We start from the raw sequence: 22,297 nt of genomic DNA, 5'->3' as shown, positions 1-22,297 counted from the left end.
CGTTGCAACAGAGCCCATGGCTTTTAAAAGGAAGCGTCCAAATTATTTAATTTAAAATATACTGCATTTTAAATAAACCCAGTTAAGGAACTCCAGCATCTAGTACTGTAGGTACAAGCTTGCAAATTAGACTTCTGGCCATTGAAGGGATCATTTAAACCTTCAATTCGAGAGCTCTCCCATTCTGGGACACGGTCTAGATTCTGCACACGAGGAACTTGCTTGAATGGAGCTACACCACTCATTTACCTTAATGTAGATAAAATAGAACGGGGGGGGGGGGGTTGCAAACAGGAAGTTGCCAAGCAAAACACTTAGCAATATTGACTGTTGCAGAACATCAGGGATCACTCAGAAAGCAAACAAACCAGGAGAGAAAGGTGCAAGAAAATCAATTCATATCTCAGTACCCAATGTAACATTTGCTCCTACTGCCAGCAATAACTGATCTGTCATGGTCTGAAAAAGTCAATTACTCCGTAAACGAATATGAAGTAGCTTTCATATCACCAGTCAATACCAGACTTGGTAATCTTTCTTAATACACTCTGTGTCACACACAGCTTTATGTCTCACTCTATCCCTTTAACAGCAGGGGTGAAGTAAGTCGGGATGGGAAGAGTCTTTTTTTACATTGATCCACAATCTAGCCTAGCAGTGCTGCACTCCGTAAACAAAAACTCAAGGTAAAGGCAATTGGCTTACAAATGCCACATTTTGGCCTGGATAACAAATTTAATGAACTTCAAATATCTGCTGTACCATAGCAACTCCATGTCCCCCAAAATCATCGTTTGGTTGTCTGGAAAATTGCACAGTTCCTCCTGCCCAAGCTACTATGGAGACAATACTGGGCTCCTTCACTCAAGCTACTATTCTGACAGAAGATCCACAGCAGCAACACCAATTGAGAGCCATACTGAAACTCTGTGTTAACACAGTCTTTCATCCAAGATGGGAATGCCAGGTCAGAGTATTCTAATTAAAAAGGATCAATGTATCACACACACGCAGTGCACAGAAATACAAAAGGATTCACTAATACTGTTAAATAAAAATAAAATGTCATGGACCAATTAAATACCAACATCTTAAATAAAAATATTTCCTTAAGGAGCCATCGATTACTGCACTTTAAATAGAAACAAGGGATTTCTACTGTGACAGTCAATGGAGTCGTCTTTGGCCCTGTCCACACTACATAACCAATCTCAAAAACCGTACTCCAAAACTTTAATTGATCCAGCTAAAATCATCCACACTAAAGTACAGTTTGTGTAGGTCTGGCTTAATGCGTACAAACACTATTAAAATAGTTGGGTTACAGTTCCTAGCAGCACAATGGACTGTATTTTATGTTTACAATCCGGCAAATGGAGTCCATGCTCATGGAAGACAGTGCTCCTTAGCATGAATGTAATAGCTTGGTTTCTTAAACACAGGGTACATTATCATAATGCGTGCATTTAATTTTGAACTCTGAACTTCTCCTTAACCGATTTCAACGCTCCAGAGATCAATGTGCCTTGATTTCGGCATCTGATCACGTTGCTCCATGATCCACCATTTTATAACAAGCCTCAGAAATTGTATACGGTACAGCAGTATTGATAGTCTCTCTCAACCCCTTCAGGTGCCTGTTTGAGTACTGTATTTGAAATATCCATGCACCAAAACACATCAGAAAGCATTTTGGGATACTGGAGGATACACAACAAATGTAGTTAGGTATTAGCATCCATCCACACTTCTGATAAACCGCACTACCTGAAGCGATCTGAATTTAGAACCAGACTCGAGATTAATTAACCCCAGAGGTGGTCTCGAGTCCGGTATTCAAACGCTGCGTATTGTGGACGCCAACTGTATTTAGCCCTTTTGACAGTTTAAAAGGAAACTAATACGGTTTAAAAGGCATAGTGCGGACAGGGCCTTTAGATATGCCTTCTGCTTCCAAAGCTGAGGGATACAAGAAACAGATCCATGCCAGTATCTGAATCCAAGGACACTTGGAATTAGAATGCTTCTCCATAAGGATCACCCATTTGAGCTATACTATGAATGCATCATGTACCATTCCCAATGCAAGACAAAACACCTGAATACAAATTATAAAATCCCTTGCCAGATAAACGGCACAGATAGTTCTGCATCTCGGGATACAGCATTACTGCAGCAATGAACTAGAAAAAAAATTGCATAGCAGATTTGTAGCAAAAACCCTACAAATCCAGTACAAGGCTTTTATTTTCTTGTTCTACATGTGGGGTAATGACAACCGAACTTGGAATTGCCTGATGTACAGCAGATGACCACGTTTCTGAAATTCAACCTTTTACTGGGAAGAGAAACTGTCAAAGGCCAATCATTCTACGTGTATACCAATGAGGACCATGTAAAAATACAAGGTTTTAATTTGTCACAGCGGGATAACCAGTAAAGAATGTGGATTTGCTGCAGTCTTATTTACAGTCTAGTGTACCAACTTTAAAAAAAGTTACAGCCAGGTTCCATAAAGCGGTCACAACAAGTTACTGCCAAGTTTAACGTAGACATGTTTCAACAAGCACTAATCACCCACTCCACAAAAATTTAAATAAATGCTGACTTACAATATTCGTGAAGTACAAGGCTCGTCGCCTACTCAGATGCATTTGATTGGAATATAAATACATGCCATCCTATGGGAGGGTACTGCTCAGTACAGAGTTTCAAGAAGATTAAAGTAAAACCTAGCAGGCAGCAATTAAACTGTAAAAGCAAGTACAGTAGCTCCAACGTAAACCTAATTGGCACGAGACAGGCTTGACTGACTCATTACTTATGAACTAACAAAAGATAAATGCTTTAAAAGCACATGAGGCAAACTGCAGACACCATGAGCCAGTAGAAACCATCACTGCCCGGATAGCTGAACACGTACTGAAGTGGTTTAAATAAGCAGGTCAGATTATTTGTCGGTTACATGCTTTCTTAATTAGTCTTAAATTGTAAATAGGAGCATGGAATCTCTGTAGTTCCACTGATTACCAGGAGCTCATGGATTTGCCAAGACCAAGGATATCCAAAGCAGCGTTGGTTTAGTTCTAAAGGGTCTAAATAAACTTAACATTAAACAGTTTACCACAAGGAATAACATTGCTTTATGCATCATTGCATACTGGATCTTGACAACTCTTGTATACCGAGCATCAAAAGAAACGTATCACTTATTTGGATAAAATTCACTAGAGTGATCGAAATATGACAAACTCAGTTTCAGAGCAGGTGCGGCGACTATTGTGCCGATTAAAAATTATCACGAAGATGCAGCAAAATGATCTGTCGATCTTGGGCAGGTGTTGTGACTCTGTCTCCCAGTTTGTGGCCTGTCATTGTAAGAGTGTGTCTTGCTATACCGTCTCGCCAGGTTTGAAATTGCTGGCTGTGAGCATCCAAGACCGCGAGCCACAGTATGCTGCCCTAGTCCAGCCTCCAATATGCTGATTGCACAAAGGCGCTGCTCTCTAGACAGACATGGCATGTTTTTTTTCTGTGATTTTCTTTATTGCTTTTATTCAACTTGCAATTCAACAGCTGAAATCACTCCATATCCAGTCTCCAATCAACTGTCTCACTAATTAGGTGATTAAGTGCATATGCTTCAGTCAGTCACTGAAGTCATGGTCAAGGATGGTCAAGGATGAATGATCGAGTGATTAAAAAGAAACCAATAAGTTTCTTTTGATGCTCGGTATATAGTCCTGAATCCATGTAATAGAGCTGCACTAACCTCACTTGCAACATTCATTTAAATGAGTTAGCAGAAGTACAGGAAAACCCAATTAAGATGAATGAATGCACATAGTCTTTGAACCATGCCAACCAGAAAATGATTGATTTTGAAAAACAAAAGGAATCCCGCTGTAATGAGCTCAACACATTGTTCTAATTTGGGCAAACTTCTGAAAAATTGTGACCTCAATTGTGTGGCATGTGAGCTTACCAGAATTCAACTAAATTCAGTACCAGTTTGTAGCCAGACTTTCAACTGGTTCTTTCACCCAGCAAGCTCTCAAACTCGCCAAGATCCCTTTTGAAACTAACCTCAGCCAACGAAGTAAAGACCCAACCTGATTTTTTTTTTTTTTTTTTTTTACTACTGTACAATGTGAAAAGCAAAATCCCCCCCACTACCCCCACCCCATGCTTCTGTTCAGGTTTATCTGCAAATGCTCCTACTTGGTGTCCAACAACATTCAATGGAGGTCTGGAGGAAGCCAGCGATTTAAAACTAACATTGGAAACAACTGAAATGTAAAGACTAATTCAGATGTTCAGACATCTCTTGATGAGTTGCTTTATTTTAAATGCCAAGTGCCATTGACAAAACAAAAGCACATGCATTCCCTAGATAAATGCCAGCGAATCTGCAGACAAAGCAAGATGCTGGAAACCTAGACGGAAGGCGATTCAAAAGTGCCTGCTTGATAAACGTGCCCTTTACTTACTGTATCACTCAAAAGCAGCAACTAACGGCTTATACAAGTGTTACAATAACCCAATTTGTCACACCAAAACCAGTGACAAAGCACTTAAACCTAATACCAACCAAGATCTTTTGGTGGGGTGTAAATAGAACCACTTAATCCCTACCACCACTAAACGCCCATCAATTGTACTTGGGAGAAATGAGTGGTGCAAATATGCTATGTCCATCATGATCTAGAAGGAAGCCCTTTCGGATAAAAGGCTTTGCTGACTTACTGGCCAACTATATGCACTTTATGTTGAGGGCATAAACCCACAAGCCCGAGCCTTCATTTTGAGAAGTTTAAAAACTTCTAATAGCAGCATGCTATTTCAGTAAATGGGTTCCAGAAATGATCTGCTTCAGAGTGCAGACACACCATGGGCTACTTACTCTTGTATTACTAATGAGACTCTGTCAACTTTAACAAGCACACAACACAGCAGCAAAATCTGTGGAGACTATAGGCCAATTTATATTTTAAAAAATAAAATAAAACACCAATCACATATTAGGGAATTTCTTATTTGGAAATCACAAAAACAAGCATATCCCAACTGAACCATATTCCATTCAGGAGAGGATTACTCAGCAGGTTAACACCAGGTCAGAGCCAGCTGACTGCCAAAGCTCGACTTGCATCAAAGCCAGTCCCTGCACTGACATGCATCACGTCAATAATGAACCATGTCTTGATCAAAGGGGCAGCTGTTGTCACTTAGACGGACATCATTCGTGGCAGAGTGCATGAGGCATCTCAAGCACTGTCAAATCAGTTGAGAATGCAAAACCTGGGCTGAACTGCAGTAGAAGATTGGCCCCAGGTTGTCAAATAGGCCCTCAACATGTATGGCAATCTGAAAAAAGGTGTTGGACCACCTCTGCTGGTTTGTGGTATATGAGGTTAGGACATTTGTATTAAAATATATATAAAAGGCTAATATGCAGCTTCCTTAATGTAAGCAGCAATAAGAGTTTTTTGGGCAAAGCTTGTTAGTATGGTCACTAAAACACTGCATAAAAAGGTGCTGTCCAAACAACGAAAGGGAGCCCGAGGTCACAAAAGATGCACATTTAAGCTTTTAGAAGTACTATATTTTTTATGAGTTGATAATTGCTCCCCGTGTATGTTGCCTGTGCTTTGTTAGCAATATTTTTTTCCCCCCCAAAGCAAAGTCTGGCTGGGTGAAGGCACTGCATCAATTGCTTCCCCTTGTGGAAGCCTGCTTGATATTCACTGTGTGGCCATCTTGTTCAGCTACCTTATACTGTAGGGGACTAGGAAAACAGACAAGGTTTTTTGTTAATCTGAGCATGTATGTAAAAAACACTGTACAACAACTCAACCCTCATCATAATTATATATAGTTATAAGCTGCACGCCTACCACTGTTCCAAGACAAGACTCCAAGATGGGATGCATTAGTCAAATTGCCACGAAAAAAAAAAAGATCCTATTTAAAGATTTGCATACGATTCAAAGCATTCACCCCTTCTTCACTAATCTTGTTAATTCACTCCACAATTAGTGCTTTTTATTCCTCAACGCTTCTTAGTAAGAGCCCCCCACCCTCCCCCTAAAAAGGGACTGAAAACAGAACTATAAAAAATATAGTTTTAACATTAATGCCAATGGATTAATCTTCCAGGCCCCATACAAGTCACAGTTTGACATGGATTGAAGTAGCAATTCCACTGTTCAATTACTTGGAAACAGTGCTTATTACACAGCTGCTATAGAAACCGATTTAAAATTGTAGCTCCTATAGGCCACGAGGCAGTTCATAGCAGCATACAGGAACTGCATGCATAATAATGCCTTTATTTTTGCCCCCACCTCCCCAGGTAACATGATCACTCTCAGCAAAATAATTTCTCAACATGTTTACAAAATGAGCCACACTTACATCTAAGCACTCCCTACCCAATATCCATTTAAGACTTTTCAGAGCGACAGAAGGCCAGGGCGATATCATTTTACCCAACAGCCAAAGGATCATTACAACCAAGCCTCTTCATTAATCTGACAAATGTGAAGCTTTGATATATTTTGTCCGTGTGCATTTTTCTTGCGTCCTGGAATTAAGATAAGCAGAATGTTTACTAACTTGTGTACAGTGTATTGTAAAACTGTCATATATATCAAACTTTGTCATCAAGACAAGGGCCGTGACAAAGACCTATCACAGAAATTGAAGTTCTTTGGTTTACTGAATTTTACGACCGAGTGTTCAATGGGACTGGGATAAGTGTTTGTCTGTATATACGGGGTTATGAAGTGTGTCTACCCTCGCCATGACTGAAATAGCAGGCAGGAGGAAGATGCCAGTGCATGCTGTGGATTTAAGCCCCGCTCAGTCAACGGCTGCAGTCACACATTGCATTCTTAATGAACCCCTTCAACAGCCAGATGTCAAAACATCCCAGCTGTTCTCAGCCATCAGAGAGGCGGCTAGGTGCCAATTAAGTCTTGTACACATGCGGGACATCAAGACTAAGAATTATGCCATTCATTTCTATAAATAGGAATTTAATTGCACATTAGGTTAGTTAGTGCATTTACAGTCTCCATATTCTTTAAGATTTTGTGTAAGACATGTGATAGATAGAGAGCTCTCTCTCTCTCTCTCTGAACAAGTCTAAACTCAGCACATTTTTGCCATTTGTGTTAGTTCATCTGCCTTGTGCAGAAGTTACCATATAATAAAGTAAATCAAGGGAAAATGAGGAGGGCGGGGTCAATTTTCATTCAGAGCAGCTTTCCCCAGAGCAAGCTTAGTTCTGACAGCAGGCTGAAAAGGTCACAGATTAATGCGTTCAACAGCTCATCTTTTCCCAGAATGCAAATATAAAAAGCAGAGCACCTGCACTGCAGACATCTCCATCAGTGCATTGCCTTGCGCGTTCACTTCCATTTCTACAATAATAAAGCTTAATCAAATGTACAATGACCATTTCTGTTTTTATTTCAGAAGACAAATTACAAATATATTGCTGCAGACACTGTGATACAAATGGCAGCCTTTGGCACGGAAACATGCTAAGCAGCCAGGCAACAGCAGGGAAACAGGATCAAATTGCTATTGAACTATTATTTATTTATTTATTTTGAAATTCACTAATCTAACCCCAAGCACACTTCTCGTCCTTGATGTATGCTTGCTGCAGAGGGAAGAACGGGTTGCCAGCAATAGTCTTCCTGTAGCCCACATGTGATCCTGCTCCCCATTTTCTCCATTATATCACAGAAGACATTTTAAATAAAACTACACAACTAGAGTCCTACTGTAAAGCAGACTTTATTCTCAAAATCAAAAGTTTTCATCCATGTAGAAATAAACAAGTAATACTTGCTATTAAAAAAAGGACAAGGTTAAAGTGCCTTGATATTAGCTGCAAGACAACCAACACTTTAGCATGGTGTTCGGACACTAATGTTACTCAGAAGCTGGACAATGTGAATGCCTCTATGGTGCAGACGGCAAAACAGATGTCAAAGTTATAGTACAAGGGAGGACGTTTTAATTCAAAATCTAATAAACCCTGGTATATGGCATGAAGGGCCTGTGGATTCTTGTAATAAAAGCAAACAAGTTTAGAGTTGGAATAAGGTCCACAAGACTGACAGTATGCATGAACTCAAACATTGCATGCCAGCAAATCCTGGAAAAAGTCTTGGATAGACTGTAGCATCATGCTAGCATTATTCCCCCTAAATTTGGGACGCAGGTATCTGGATCCACCTCCAAAGAGAAGGTACTCAAGCAGGGAGGGTTTAGCATTCCTAAAAAACAGGGATGTAAACAAGACTCCTATTGCATAGCAGTTTCAACCATTCCAGATTTTACTACAAGCTAGATTAGCCACAGTATGGGTAATAAGCTCAGGATGTGTCTTATAAACTCATGGTAAAACAAGGAATGAATCGAAATGCTATGCAATGAGAGTCTTATATCCATCCCTGCTAAAACATGGGTTTTTAGTTAACTTAAGACTCCTAGCACTGCACAGTTCAGTCATTTCCACTACAGAGCAAGCCACTTATGAAGTACATGTTAGTGCAATGCATTCCAGAACCCTTTCTTCAACATGGTGAAAGAGCAAAGCCAGCAGTGCACGATCCTCTAATTGCATTTTAATTAGATGGATAAATATGCCACAGATGCTTGGCCTTCTCACATTTCAAAATTAGATTTTAGTCAATTAACGTCAGCTCATATTTACCAAAAAAAAAAAAAAAAAAAAAAACACTAGACAAGGGCTTGCATGGGAGTATAATGAAGCTCTTCAGTGCATTCGGCAGACCTGCCCTGAAGTCAATGTCACTCTCAGAAAAGTCTTACTTTGCCAGATTAACAGAGCCATACAAAAATGTGCTTTGGATTTTGTTTGCCAACAAGAAAAGATTCATCTTTAATCTGAAGTTGTTCAACAAATTCAGGTTCGTCAGAAAACATGAACTAATAACCCACACTTTTAAACCTCAGGGAAGGGGGAAAGAATTGCAGTAGGACAGAAATTAAATCAAAAGCCCTTTAAAAAAGGGTTGAAAGTGTGCGATAGGTTGCAACGCAACAGGGCTTCAGAAGAGCAGTACTTCCGTAACAGCTAGGGTTCATAAACTGAAGTTTGAATGTTGGGGAACATTGGGAAAGAAAAGGACTTACATTGCCCATGTACTCAGACAGCAGATCCTGCAAGGCCTGTCGCACGGCGTTGCACTCTGCCACAATGCGCTCCCGGCGGTCATCACGTGTGCAGGACGAGTCAGCCATCAGCGCTGCGCCACTAATGATGCTCTCCAGACGCTCTTCCAGGGAGGGCCTGAAACGCTCCTCGCTGAAATTCAGGGGATCCACAATGATTTGTTTCTGGAGAGAGGAGAGAGTGGGTGGAATAAATCTCACTTTACAAACACAACAAATATATTTATACAACTTTCAGAACCTTACTAATGTAGTTATAGTAGTATCCCACCACCAGCACGGTACAAATCAAGTGAAGTGCAACTACTTTTGAAGTGAATTGTTCTCGTCTTGCATTAATAGCATGGTCCTTTTTACAATAAAAAAAGGAATAAAAGATGTCCTTTCCAGCATTCATAAAAGCAAACTAATAATTCACACAAACTTGGGAAAGATGCCTTTGTCCTCTGGGGCTGTATTCTCGATCTGTTAAATGCAGGAGACTAAAAGGATCGATACATTGTGTTAACATTTATGAAAAATCCAGCTTAAAAAAAAAAAATTATATAAAACATTATACACAGAGACCACTAGAGTTGAAAAACAGGGGTTAAAATCACCAAGTCACACTTTCTGTAATAGGCAAGGACTTGCTTAAATTTAAATACTGTTTCAGCATTCCCAGTTTATTCAGAATTTAACACTGCCGGTGGGAACACACCACACATCGATTTAAGTGGGGTGGGTAAGAGCCGAGAGAAAGAAGCAATTTAAAAACATTGAGGCCAGCAAGTCCGACGAGCAAAGCTTTTATCAGTTAGGCAGCCATTCGGAACTGGGGGATAACTGGAGAAGAGGAAAAGGGTTAGCTTTATTAATCTGCGCTTGTACAACATAGATAATACAGCAACGAAATTCTGTTAAAACCAACGACTTGGACGAATTAAAATGACTGGAGAATCTGAACTAGCGGAGAACCAACCAACCAACGAACGAAAAAGAAAACAATCCTTCCCACCTGGAAACACGTTCAATTGGTAGATAAGGTGAAGTGCCAAATTAAAAGTGAATATAACAACTCCAGGGAGTTCAAGCTATTGCAAGGTAGTCAAAAATAAATTCAGTACCAAACACATTGGCATTCACCAAAGCGGCTTTTCAGACAAAACAGTGAAGGAGGAAATAGGTTAAATCATTTCTGCTTGAGTAAGTTTCTAACCATTGCATTGCAATGTATTTAGATGTATGATCAAGCGTTTTAAATTTAATAGATCAATTGATAATTGATCTATAAATGTGGCACCCTACAATACAGCAAAGACAGTTGGTGTGCTGCTGTTGGTCAGTATATAAAGTATTCTTGTACTGTAAGCACTAGGCACACTCTGATGTTACAATTAATTTCCCTGCAAAGGCAAAATATGCAATGTAAAAGTGTTAAGGGCTCACCCATGGTCAGGCATGTCTGCAACAACCAAAACAGCAATTTGATCATTTGCTCAAATAAAAGCAGCAAACCCTTTATTGTGGGACTTTTGGCCTACACTGCGTTCTTGGCGAGTAAACACTACTCCAGTAACTTTAGAGAATACAAGGCAGTACTTCTGGAGTCTTCTACCTACATATGTGTGAGCAAACAACTCCACTTGCATATGTATGCATGCATATAAAAAAAAATACTTTTGATCAACAATTTGCAGTTCTCCCTCTTGCAGACGAGACACTATCAATTTAATTAAACTGCTTACTCATTCATGTCATCTTCCACTAAATGTCTTCTTGCATGCAAGTCTTACTAAGAGCTGGGTAGGGTGCAAACATTGCTAGCTGAATTAGAATGAAGAAATTTCAGAGCCGTTCCCTGGCAACTAGGCACAGACCGACTGGGAGGAGCACATCTGCAGATTGCAAAAAAGTGTGGTGCACAGGGATTGTTTTTTGAATTACATTTAAAAAGGGGGGCCAAAATACTGCATCTTCCGGTCTAATTGAATACCAACAAAATAAAGCTAATCCATTACTATTAAAACAGATTTGCCAAATTCATTTCTTAAAGTTCTACATTTCACACATCAGATCTGACACTGCCCTGGGTGCTGTTAAAGCACTGGCTAGCTACAATAGCAGAAATGCTAGTCTAGAAAATAAAGAAAGAAAAAGCCACAGTCCTATAACAAGCAGCTTTATCAGCTCAGTCGCTGGGGCACAGTGAGCAATGAAAAAAGCAGCAGCCTAAAGCAGACTGCAAAAGCATTTAAGTCATGGCTGTAATAAAGGCGACGTAAACAAAAGAAACAAGTTAGTCAGAAGATGTTAGAAGGCAAGGAAAGCTAGATCAGTTTTTTTTTGCTGTACTGAGAAATGGGTCTTTCAGTCTAGCTATGGCAGTCAAGCACTGCCAAATTCAAAAAGGGGTTTGGCAGTTTTACTGTTCACATCCAGCAGAAAACAAAACCAATTACATTTCAGAGCTCCTTGCAAGGAAAATCCAAAAAGATCAGTAAAGTGTGGCTCTTTCCAATGTGAGCAATAGTACAACAAACCCAGAAAGACTTGCAAGGTCATGCAGGCAGTTAGCTCGGAGATCCCAGCACCAGGGTTGGATTCGAACATTACGATCTATGTTGGACTATCTCAAATTAAATAACTACCCATTAAATAGTGCAGCATCTTTGCTGGGCCTTGGTTAACATTAAAAGGTAATTAAGCTCAGTAGTACATGCTGAATTTCATTGTTCTATACAATGTTCTGCCTTTTATACTACAGTGCAGTAAACCAGCCATTTTATTCACTGGCTCTGAGCATTTCAGTAGAAATCAATGGCTTGAAATTTGAAATGTCCTTGTAAGCGTGTGAAAGGACGTAGAGAGTAAATGACCATAATTAAATTTAATATTTCCTTGTGTTTCTGAAAACAGCACAGAATAATAAGCTATGCTTTGTATTGCTCTTACTTGAAAGTATCCAAAGTGAACCGTCCTTTCCATGGATGAAGGTTTTGGTGAGCGAGGGCAGCACAGTAAACATTTTAAAATCAATGCTGCACCCAAAGATGAAACTGTTTTAATATAGCTGGAATTACTGCAGTAGTAAGTTGCAAGCATACAGGTGCATGAAGGTACCCTGATCTCCACCTATAGCTACTGTTAGTTCCATGTTATCATATTAGGCATTTTATTTATTACATCTTACTGCCATAACTGCTTTGCTTACACGTTGTATCCATGAAAACAGCCGATGTTTTAATTATGAAAATGCTGCATGAAATCAAGTCCCCAGAATAGTGAGCATGTACCAACTGTTACTATAAACATATAAGGCCATTCTGAGCACTAATGTGACAAAATAATATATAAAACTGGTATGAGCATTATGCACGCACAGAGAGAGAGAGAGAGAGAGAGAGAGAGAGAGAGAGAGAGAGAGAGAGAGAAAGTGAAGGTACTTCTAGGCTTTTGATGCCATGGTAACTACACTCAGTTATTCCCAATATACATAGTTAGACTCAGTGAGCGACTATTTCCACTTTAACCTTTAAGCATCATGCTATTGAGTATGTATCCATTTATTACCCTGCATTCTTTTGTACTGCACATTATCTAGTACTATAAAAATTACATTTAATTATTGCTGTTCCTTTAGACAGCTCTATACTACAAGACTGTTCTAGTATGTGTGGACCCATGGACAAAACATCAATTTTGTTTCAAGAGCTACACCTACAGGCATCAAACGGAACTGTTTAAAAAATAAAATGAAGCTAATATTTTCACATAAACTTATCTTGTTTGTAACATTTTCCTGGTACTCCCATATGCTGCCATTTATATTACATTTAAAAGCTAAAGAGCCAAAACAAAAGTTCCTAGAATTAAAATTAAAACAGTTTATCATTCAAATTCTGTATGGATACCAAGGTGATGGATAAGGGAACAACTAATAAACAAGGGTCAGACATCACATGCTGTGGGACAGACTAGAGCCGATGTATACAGAGTGCAGAAAAGAAAGGATCATTAAAAAGGGATCAATAAGCATTTAACTGCTCCCAGCTTTTACAGGCAGTGCTCGACAAGCTGGTGAAGTGGAGCTGCCTTTTCGTTATTGTCTGCCTGTGAAGCAGCATCTAGGCATGCCATCAATAGCCTACCTTGCCATGTTTTTTGCAGGATAAGAATTACTGCTACTGACTCGGAGTTTAACTACAACTTCTAGTGGCAGAATTTCTCAAAGCGCCTCAATTGTAAAATAACTCATTGGTTAGAATTCACCAACTGTATTCAGGCTTTAAAAGTTCACAGTAGACCAACTGCACATAAACGTTACTTCACCTGCTTGGATTCATTTTACATTGCGGCTATGGCTCGGGGGGGGGGCGGTTGTCGCCATGGGATTCCTAGCATTAATAGTACCCTGATTCATCTGTTTGCAGAGCTCCTGCCAATAACCCCAAGCTACTCACATCAAAGTTGTTGAGGGCGTAGGCCAGCTCCCCACCTCCCCCGGGCTGAGACAGGGCGGAGTCCTCAGAGGCAGTGGCCTGAGCTGCGTTGGAGATCCCAGAGACAGCGTGCTGGAGTTGCTTGTAGATCAGGTCCCGGTTAGCTTTGTAAGCGGCCACGTCAGGGTGCTGCAGGCAGGCTTGGGAGGCGATGTACAGCATGGGGATGTTTCTCTGCAAAACCCCACGGGCAGCTGCCATCTGGTCTTTGTGGTGCACGTCTTTCAGCTCCTTTACAAAAACACAGGGAAAGTTGCAAGGAGAAATTAGTAAAGTACAAAATATGCAGTTCTTATGAAATAGCCCGATACCCTGCCATCAAACCTTCTAAATGGATCAGCCTATTTACGTTACCCCCCCCCCCCCCAGACAGAAGGCAATGTCTAAATGTCAGCTATACATTGGAGTACTTTCCATTATGATAATTGCCCTATTAAAATATGGCAGCATAATTTATGATAAGACTAGATGTCAACATCATGAAAGGTTAACTTGAAGTATTCAAGTCAGTTAGATTGGTTTTAGATATACAGGTTAACTGCATTCACCACTGTGAATGAGGCAATTAAATTGGCTGTCAACACCAGTATAAAATCTCTGGGCATAGTTATGAGAACGAACAAAAAACATAATAACCAAAAGCTATCCCAGCATGCAGGCTGTGCTCAGAAAGGCTGTCTGGCACTTGGATTGGAAAGCACCAATCTCACGTCATCCAACCTACTTAAACAAGGTTAGAACTCCAGAACAATCACTTAATCAAACTGCATGCAATAATGTTATCTAAAGTCATTAATACTACACTTAAAGCCCCAGGTCAGATATTCTTTAGTTCTGGGAGTCTTATCAAATGAATGGCCAATGTACTGACTTTGCATGCCATTTGAAATCAGAAATCTTAAACCAATTACAGTTCTGGTATTGATTCACAACCCCTGATCTGCATTTAACATCTTAGAGTAATGCGTTCAGTATACTAGATCTATAAGAATGCAGTGCAAAGTCTTTACCAAACACACCTCCAGCCTAGAGTAAAGCCCATGTGATTCAAACCACTAGATTCTATAATTCTAAGTCTGCTTTAAAAAGTTTCTCTGCAGTTCCTGCTGAAAGCAACACAGGAAAAAGTGCTTAAAGCTAAAACTTGGCAATGCCACAGACAGGCAAGGAAAATCCTTTAGAAGTGTCACTCAAGATATTCCCTATTGTGTATAATGTGGATTTCTATTCAAACACACAGTAAGCCTTTGACATCCAATGGGCAAACTGCTCACAGCCCAGTGAAGAGGCGAGCCGCGCTGCAGGAGGGCAACAATAGTAAACTATATAGCGGTACTGTACCTGTTGTCTCTTGGCAGCCATCAAGCTGAGTTTATCTACTTCAGGTTTCAGCGCCTTGTACTGTATCCCGAGCTCCTGCTCCGTGCCGGCATTGCGGAACTTTACAAGACTCTCCTCCACCTACGGAAACATAACATTTAAAAGTAGTTTGGCTTTTACCCTTTTCTTGTACGTTGCAGTTTCCAGCAGATACAAATGTCAAGGCCAGTTCTTTCAGTAGGTACTCTATAACAATATGCACAGCCAAGGATATAACCAACACATTACAGCTGTCAGTAGCCATGTAGACCAACACCTTAAATAAATGGATTTCACAAACCCAGTTTAGCACTATTTTGGTTAAGGTTGACCAGATGACAAAAATGATCAGCCATCAAGACGTTGATATTTATAATCTCAGAATGGCAGCAAAATGCAAGGGGTGGGTCAGAAGATTATTTAGAAGTATTGTGAATATTCTGGTCTTAGCAGAACTGAAGACCATCTCACCAGCTTGAGCTGCACCAGAAGCTTGTAGACGTCAGCCATGTCTGCCAGGACAAGAAGGTGAGTGACGGCAGACAGCAGGGCGCGGGCGGCTCGCACCATATTCCCCCTCTTCATTGACGAGCAGGGGTCATCTGCAAACTCCCCAGAGGCAGTTTTCATCGCTTCTCCTGCAGGGATGAACACATTCAGCCATCAACATATAATTACAAAGGTCTTCAGCAGACCCCATTAGACTTCACCCCACCCTTTAAAAACACTACCCATATAATGTAATGTAACACGCCACATGTGCATTAAAAGGCTAGAGGCAGTTATATATATATATATATATATATATATATATATAAAAGAAAAAAAAATTGAAAAAAGGGTTAGAAAGGTCGTATTTACCTATAGAGCCTTAGTTCCTGAATAACATGCGACAGTCAAAACTGGCTGAGTTTGCATGCAAAGGTGATACTGTAGTGTGCCAAGTGCTACATTTCCATTGTGTTTGTGCATGGGCAGGCACTACATTGATACAGCAATTCTTACAGCTATTTATAGAACACAATTATATGGACCACCGTTCTGTCTCAAAAGGGAGGGGGGGGGATAAATATCACTATGGCGATACATTCTCTCACTCTGCGAGAATGAGATCAGCACAGGCAGTGACCAGCAAAGCTTCCCTCCCGTCCACCTGTCACTGGCAGCATTGTGCTAGAATGAATCACCACTTCCTGCCTGCTGCACAAATACAGCAAACAAACAGATACTGGATGAAAATGAATCATTGACCATGATGCACACCAACGAGTCTCCTCCAGAGAAAAAAGCACTTTCGTTTTTCACTGGGATCAAGCCAAAGAAACAACGACATGCAATACTTAAACCAACGGCTTATTAAATACATCTGTGACTACTGTATGAAGTAACTTTGGAAATCTGTAGTGTATTTTCTAAAGGACAGAGCAATAAGGAGATAAGGCCATGGAGGAGAGTCTTGCTAAAAACCTAAAGTACAGTTTAGGTAAATGAACTTCTCTAAAGGATAAACTCCCATTTAATCCACACAGTACAAGCTGGGAACCACATAGAGCTGCATCCTTCACTTATAAGCTGAAGTGATTTAAATTTAAATGTAACTTTAATGACTTGAGGGATCACCAATTCATATTTACGCTAAACATTAAAGCCATCTCCTGGATCCCTCTATTCCAGTGCTGTAGGTCAATGGTTCCAATAGCAGCAAGTTGAATTAGAAAGCAGAAGCTTAAACTCAATCTTAAGCAAAAACATTTAAGACTGTGCATGTAACCCTTTGACAGGGAAGAGAAGCAATGTAAATGAAGATCCTCACAGCAGTTCTGTTCTTTGGTTTTACATAAGAGCTGGACAGGGGCGGATAGACAGGGTGAATCTTGAAGCTATCCTGTTACTCAGCAGCTGCATTATCTTTCCAACCATGCAATAGAGCCTTGACTGCTGCATAGCAAGCATTCCCAGGCACCAGCCAACAGCCCTCAGATTCCACCCTGATAAAAGCAGGCCAAAACTCCAGGCATCCCAGGAGGAAGCATGACCCACTGACAACAAGAGGCATGAAGTTGATTTTTTTTTTTTTGTTCAAAACTACCGTTTAGATCCTGCTACCATTGTTGTGAATGTTGGTATCCATTAATGTATCTGAGAAAGAGACAGACAGACTACTTAGTCGCCTTTTTATATAGGCATGGCAATCGTTTTTAATACAAACCGACCTGCTTATGCAGCACAAGGCCAGTCAGCAGCATTGGCTGCTTAGTAACAAGCCTGCCAAGCCTCACAACAGCCCAGCAGTGCTGACAGAAATACCTGGATTAGCATCCAGACAACACAATGCATTGAGCGCCGCATGCAAATCCTTTTCTTCATACCAGTGCACAACTTACCTGCCAGCTTGCAAATGACAGAAGACGTGCAGTGGTTTATGAATATTAAAATCACAAAGAAAAAGCCATTTCAGAGATTGAAAGAGCAGCAATCTGAATGCAAATACACACCTTATGATAGAAGGCTGTCCATCGTTTGTTTGGCAGATCGAATTAAATCCAGATCAGAGAGGCACACATTACTTTACTTAGAAAACGGTAAGTTTATGCCAGAGGTTACCAGACCAGCAAAACACAGATCACCACCACCACACACAAACTCAGCCAACCCCTGGCTTCCTCACCCTGCTTGCGCACATCCTCCACGGCAGCAATGAGCTCCTCCTTGAGAAACTGGCTCTCCTTGGCGATCTTATCCCCCTTCTCCAGGAAGTGGTTTGTGGCTTGCTCCACCGAGGCAGCCAGCACATGTGCCTTCTTAGAGCGGCCCTTTTTTTTGTTGGAGGGACCCTTATTGCTGGAGTTCACCAGGGTGGTGACCTAAAAGGAGACAGAATTAACATCCTGCAACTTCTTGGAATTAGTTGCTCAAGGAGATTGCACTGGCTACAGAAGAGTGTCACGGGTACTTCCCCTCTACAAGCTCAACTCAAGCACATTGCACCGAGGCCCCAAGCTAATGCTTTCCAAAGCAGAATCACAAGCAGGAATAAAAAGCAAAGATCAAAAGGTATGTAGCACAGCAATCCTAATGTGCACTGCTTGCTTTCCAGTGGAACACCTACAGTACTGTAAATCATCATTTCAAAGAGGATGGTAGCAGTGTATGTGAAACCCTACTGTACCTGAGTGACAAGGGGCTCCAGCAGCCTCTCCACAGCCAGAGTCCTGATCTCCAGACTCTTTGGATCCCATTTGAAGTTGATGTTTGCTGTGTTGATGGTCGTCATGGTCTACAAATCTGCAAGAAAACATGAATGTTATACTATAATCCAGTAAAATTACAGAGAAGCATCTGGTGACTAAACCACTGTCTGCAGGCAATGGCTGACTGCCACTGGGCACCAAAATCAATGGTAATGGTAATTGTAAACTAAATTAAAAGGTGTATGCAAAGACAGATGGCTAATCCAGCTGTAACTGGACAGCATTAGACTACACCTACAAAATCTTAAATGTCACCGATGAATTTAACTGCGATTGATGTAGCGGTAGCCTAATGATTCATTTATAATCAAATTTAACAAAAAAAAGGTATAATACACAGAAGTCAATGATCATTAATCTTAATGATGTAATAAGTTACATTAGGAAAGTTATTTCAACATTGGATCGTATCTGGGTCTGTGAAACCAACCCCAAGTCATGCAGACACACCTTTTTGCTAGTGCCTCCATCAAAGCACAGAAGGCTGTAGCTGAAACACTAGTCTGAGTTTTACCATAACACACAACTGAATAGTTACACAGCTTGTTTATAGGCTAGCCTTTTACAGGGTAGCAAATTAAAACCAACTGTGTCCTGCATTTTTCAACTTTTTAATTTTTTTTTCAATCCAGCTTTTTGGCAAGTAAACTGCTAGTAATCTATCCAACTCCAAGAGCACGTTAACAGCTTTCAAATTCCAAAAGAATCTCTTTGGCACAAGCCAGCAGTGTGAATCTGCAGCAGCTGTGTTAGATTGCATTAACTGGTCACAGACACAGCTATGAGAGTCTACAGAAAGTAAGAGCAACAGCAAGATTTGTCCTTTAACAAGTCTGTGTTGGAGGACAGTACGAACAGCGGAAACTCAGATTTTCTTCAGTGGCTTAAAGTAAGAGGGTGGCAATGAGGGGAAGAAAGAAAACGAGTTAAATCAAACAGTTCTGAACACTACTTTTAGCCCCTGTAATAATAAACCTAGCTTTCCCTTAAGTGATTCACTGTATTGGGGGAGCGGAGGAGAACACCAGCTTTAAATGTAAAGCAAGACCACACAGATCTACATAGTGAACGGCAGACTCAAACTGAATCCACAGCAGGAAGTCCCAAGCAACTGCTGTACTGGTCTATCCATCAGTACCCAGACAGTTAACATGCCAAGTAAAACACTTAGCCTACACTACTGTACATCACATCACTTTACAACAGCACTCATTTTAACTTGTGTAAGCTGTTGGTTTCTACAGCACAGTCCAAAAACACAGAACATGTTAAATAAAAACTGAAATTATAAACATACTGTACTGTTCAAGTAACAGATTGATTCTACATAATACTCTGACAATCTGTAATACATGAATTCTCAGGCATACCGTACAGCAAAATATTCTTCATGCTCATATTTGTATCGATTAGCCATCAAGCATGGTCCATCAAGGTCACTCCCTCCCTGAGGGTACTCTGAGTGTTAGGGAACCAGACAGAAGGACATAACCAGCTGTGTCTCGATGTTCATCAAACAGTAATGATTAGTTACCAGAAGGACTCAAAAGAAAATAAATCCATATACTTGTTTATACCGAAGAGCAACATGAAAGAAAAGCCTCAGCCCGCTTAACTGGTCTGTCCACAACTACCAAATCATTTTGGGGATAAGGGATAGTTCCACCCAGTGATTTTACAACCAATTAAAATGGTTTACATTATCTACTACGCAGAACTTTAATACAAATCTACTGCAAAACCAAGTCACAAGATCCCATTTCTGCGACTCAAATAAAATGCAACTTTCAATAAAATAAATCAAAACGAGCAGAAATGTGATTCGTGCTATTCAAAGTTAACAGCGATATGCTGCGATTTCCCACATATCTAATCTGTGGTTCAGACAAGTGCATCTGCAGAATATCTCTTTAGCGACTTGTTTTAAAAAATGTTTTGTTATCATTAGGATTCAGAAATTGTTTGTCAAACCGAATGCTTCCTAGGCTTGAATCAATTAGATCGAAATAGACTAATTTGCACATGGCACAAGCATTTGTATGCATACCGTACAGCCCAGGTGGGACGGAAGACACACCAAGTCCTTGCCACAGTAAAGCTGTGGCATTCTTGACCCAAGATAGCCAAAGTAGTAGCCCCACCATATGGGCTCGGTATATTGTACAGAACTGCTGGACGATCACCAAAAATATGTTGCCAAAGTGTCGTGCGTGTGCTGACCATATTACAACGATAAAGTAGTGAGGCTTAAATTGCCTTACTAGGCCATCTTATTAATGCTTATTCTCATCTATTCAGCATATTTAGTTGTTTTTTTGTTGTTCGGGTTTTTTTTTTTCGCGGTGGTTCTCACGCTAGTAATATTTCACAGTTAAGAAATACGAGGCACGGCTGAACTAGATATAAGGATCATGACTGACGCATTTAAAGTTACATTGGAAACTAGTATTTAAAAAGAGCTGCAACGCTTGAGATTTACCACAATGTAATATGCAACTAACCCAGTATAAACCCTATCCCCACCCAGTTTTAAAATGTGCAACGTTAAAATCAACCTAAAAAGTAAGTTGAGCAATAATGACGGTCATTACAGCCAACATACAAATAAAGTGATACTTGGTTTTCACAAAGTCGCAAAAACAAGTACAAACAGAACTGATATAGCAAACACATTTAGCAGCGTTTCGCTAAACGAGTGAAAAATGAAAACACGCCGAACCGTCCCAAACATTCAACATGGATGAACATTCCCCAAGCTTTATCACTTCCCGGAATGCTTTGAAAACAAAAGACATCAGGAAATGTTATTTTATCACAGGAATTATACTAACATCACATACACTTACCTCAAAACACAGCCCAGACCAACTTGCTTTTAATTCAAAACTCAGAGGGGGGGAAAAAAACGACGTTGAGAAATTCCTTAAAAGTTTTACCATCTGTTTCGGAGGCCGTCCACTCACTCCCACTTACACAGCTCCAAACTTCCAACTCAGAGAGGAAATAGGATCAGATGGCTGTTACACTCCCTCCCTTTTAATCTAACAACCTCTGCCCAAAATAAAACACCAAAACAACGATGGAAACTTATCAAGCTAAACAAGCTAGGAACTAAAGTCAGAATACGACTTGTTATGTTCCTCTCTATGAGAAATATACTTTTACTGTTGGTTTGTCCTGCTGTTCGCGTGTGGGTGCGGAGGGAGGTTCGGCTCCTTCCTGGAACAGCGAGCAAACAGGCTGTTACTCAACGAGGACAATGAAAAGCCACACCCAGTATCAGGTAAACGGGGGGTGGAGCTTACGCGACCAATTCCTCGCATATATCACAACTCGTCATCAGCGGGATGTCCATGTATGGAGAAGGAGAATTATCGCGTGCTTGTTTGCTTTGTTTTCGCATTACCAAGAAAAACACGCAAGTTCTTTCTTGCATTATCCACACAGCGCAAAGTGCCACCGGAGGTCATGACGAAACTGAGGCTTCAATCAGGAATATACCCTGAAGCTAAATGAATATTGAAATGAGCAAACACAAAACCTCAGGCAGATCGTTTCTGTTTCTGCTCTCTGCCAGGTCAGACTGATAAATCAGGGGTAACATGCCTGGATTTTCCCACCCGAAATCACCCTTACCCCTTTCATGTTTCAGCACGCATGGACAGGTATTGCGTGCAGTAGGTAAGTCTTATTGCATTGACAGAAACAGGCATTTATTGTGTCATTTTGGCAGCGATGACGTCTCGATATGTTTCTAAAGGGTACAGGTCATTTTTTTAAAAGCTAGTTTAAGTCTGACGTTTTTTGTTTGTTTATTATGAGCAACCTTTCATAATAACAACATATGGGGCATCATCTCGCCACATACTGACATCACACTTCTTTCTGGAAATATGTGGAATAATGCTGAGCCCAGATATGACTCGGGTTTTTAAAAAAATATATAGATATAGATATATTTATTAAAGTTTAACCTGAAAATTATTTGGC

General features: G+C 40.4%; 1 protein-coding gene across 1 annotated transcript in view; it reads right to left on the bottom strand.

The window, feature by feature from the left end:
- Positions 1-21,581, bottom strand: part of LOC131699666 (catenin alpha-1) — a 63,060-nt gene extending 41,479 nt beyond the window's left edge. Inside the window, exons 1-7 of the mRNA XM_058997102.1 lie at positions 21,154-21,581; positions 18,226-18,341; positions 17,725-17,920; positions 15,528-15,694; positions 15,039-15,158; positions 13,659-13,928; positions 9,178-9,381 (exon numbers count right to left, since the gene is read on the bottom strand). Of these exons, the coding sequence (XP_058853085.1) occupies positions 9,178-9,381; positions 13,659-13,928; positions 15,039-15,158; positions 15,528-15,694; positions 17,725-17,920; positions 18,226-18,330 (1,062 nt within the window). The 5' untranslated portion in view covers positions 18,331-18,341; positions 21,154-21,581. The remainder of the gene's footprint in view (positions 1-9,177; positions 9,382-13,658; positions 13,929-15,038; positions 15,159-15,527; positions 15,695-17,724; positions 17,921-18,225; positions 18,342-21,153) is intronic.
- Positions 21,582-22,297: the final 716 nt, after the last annotated feature.

This window comes from Acipenser ruthenus, chromosome 23 (genome assembly GCF_902713425.1).
Source record: "Acipenser ruthenus chromosome 23, fAciRut3.2 maternal haplotype, whole genome shotgun sequence".
NCBI lineage: Eukaryota > Metazoa > Chordata > Actinopteri > Acipenseriformes > Acipenseridae > Acipenser > Acipenser ruthenus.
The sequence above is the reverse complement of the archived record's forward strand: the minus strand, read 5'-3'. Positions and strand labels throughout refer to the sequence as shown.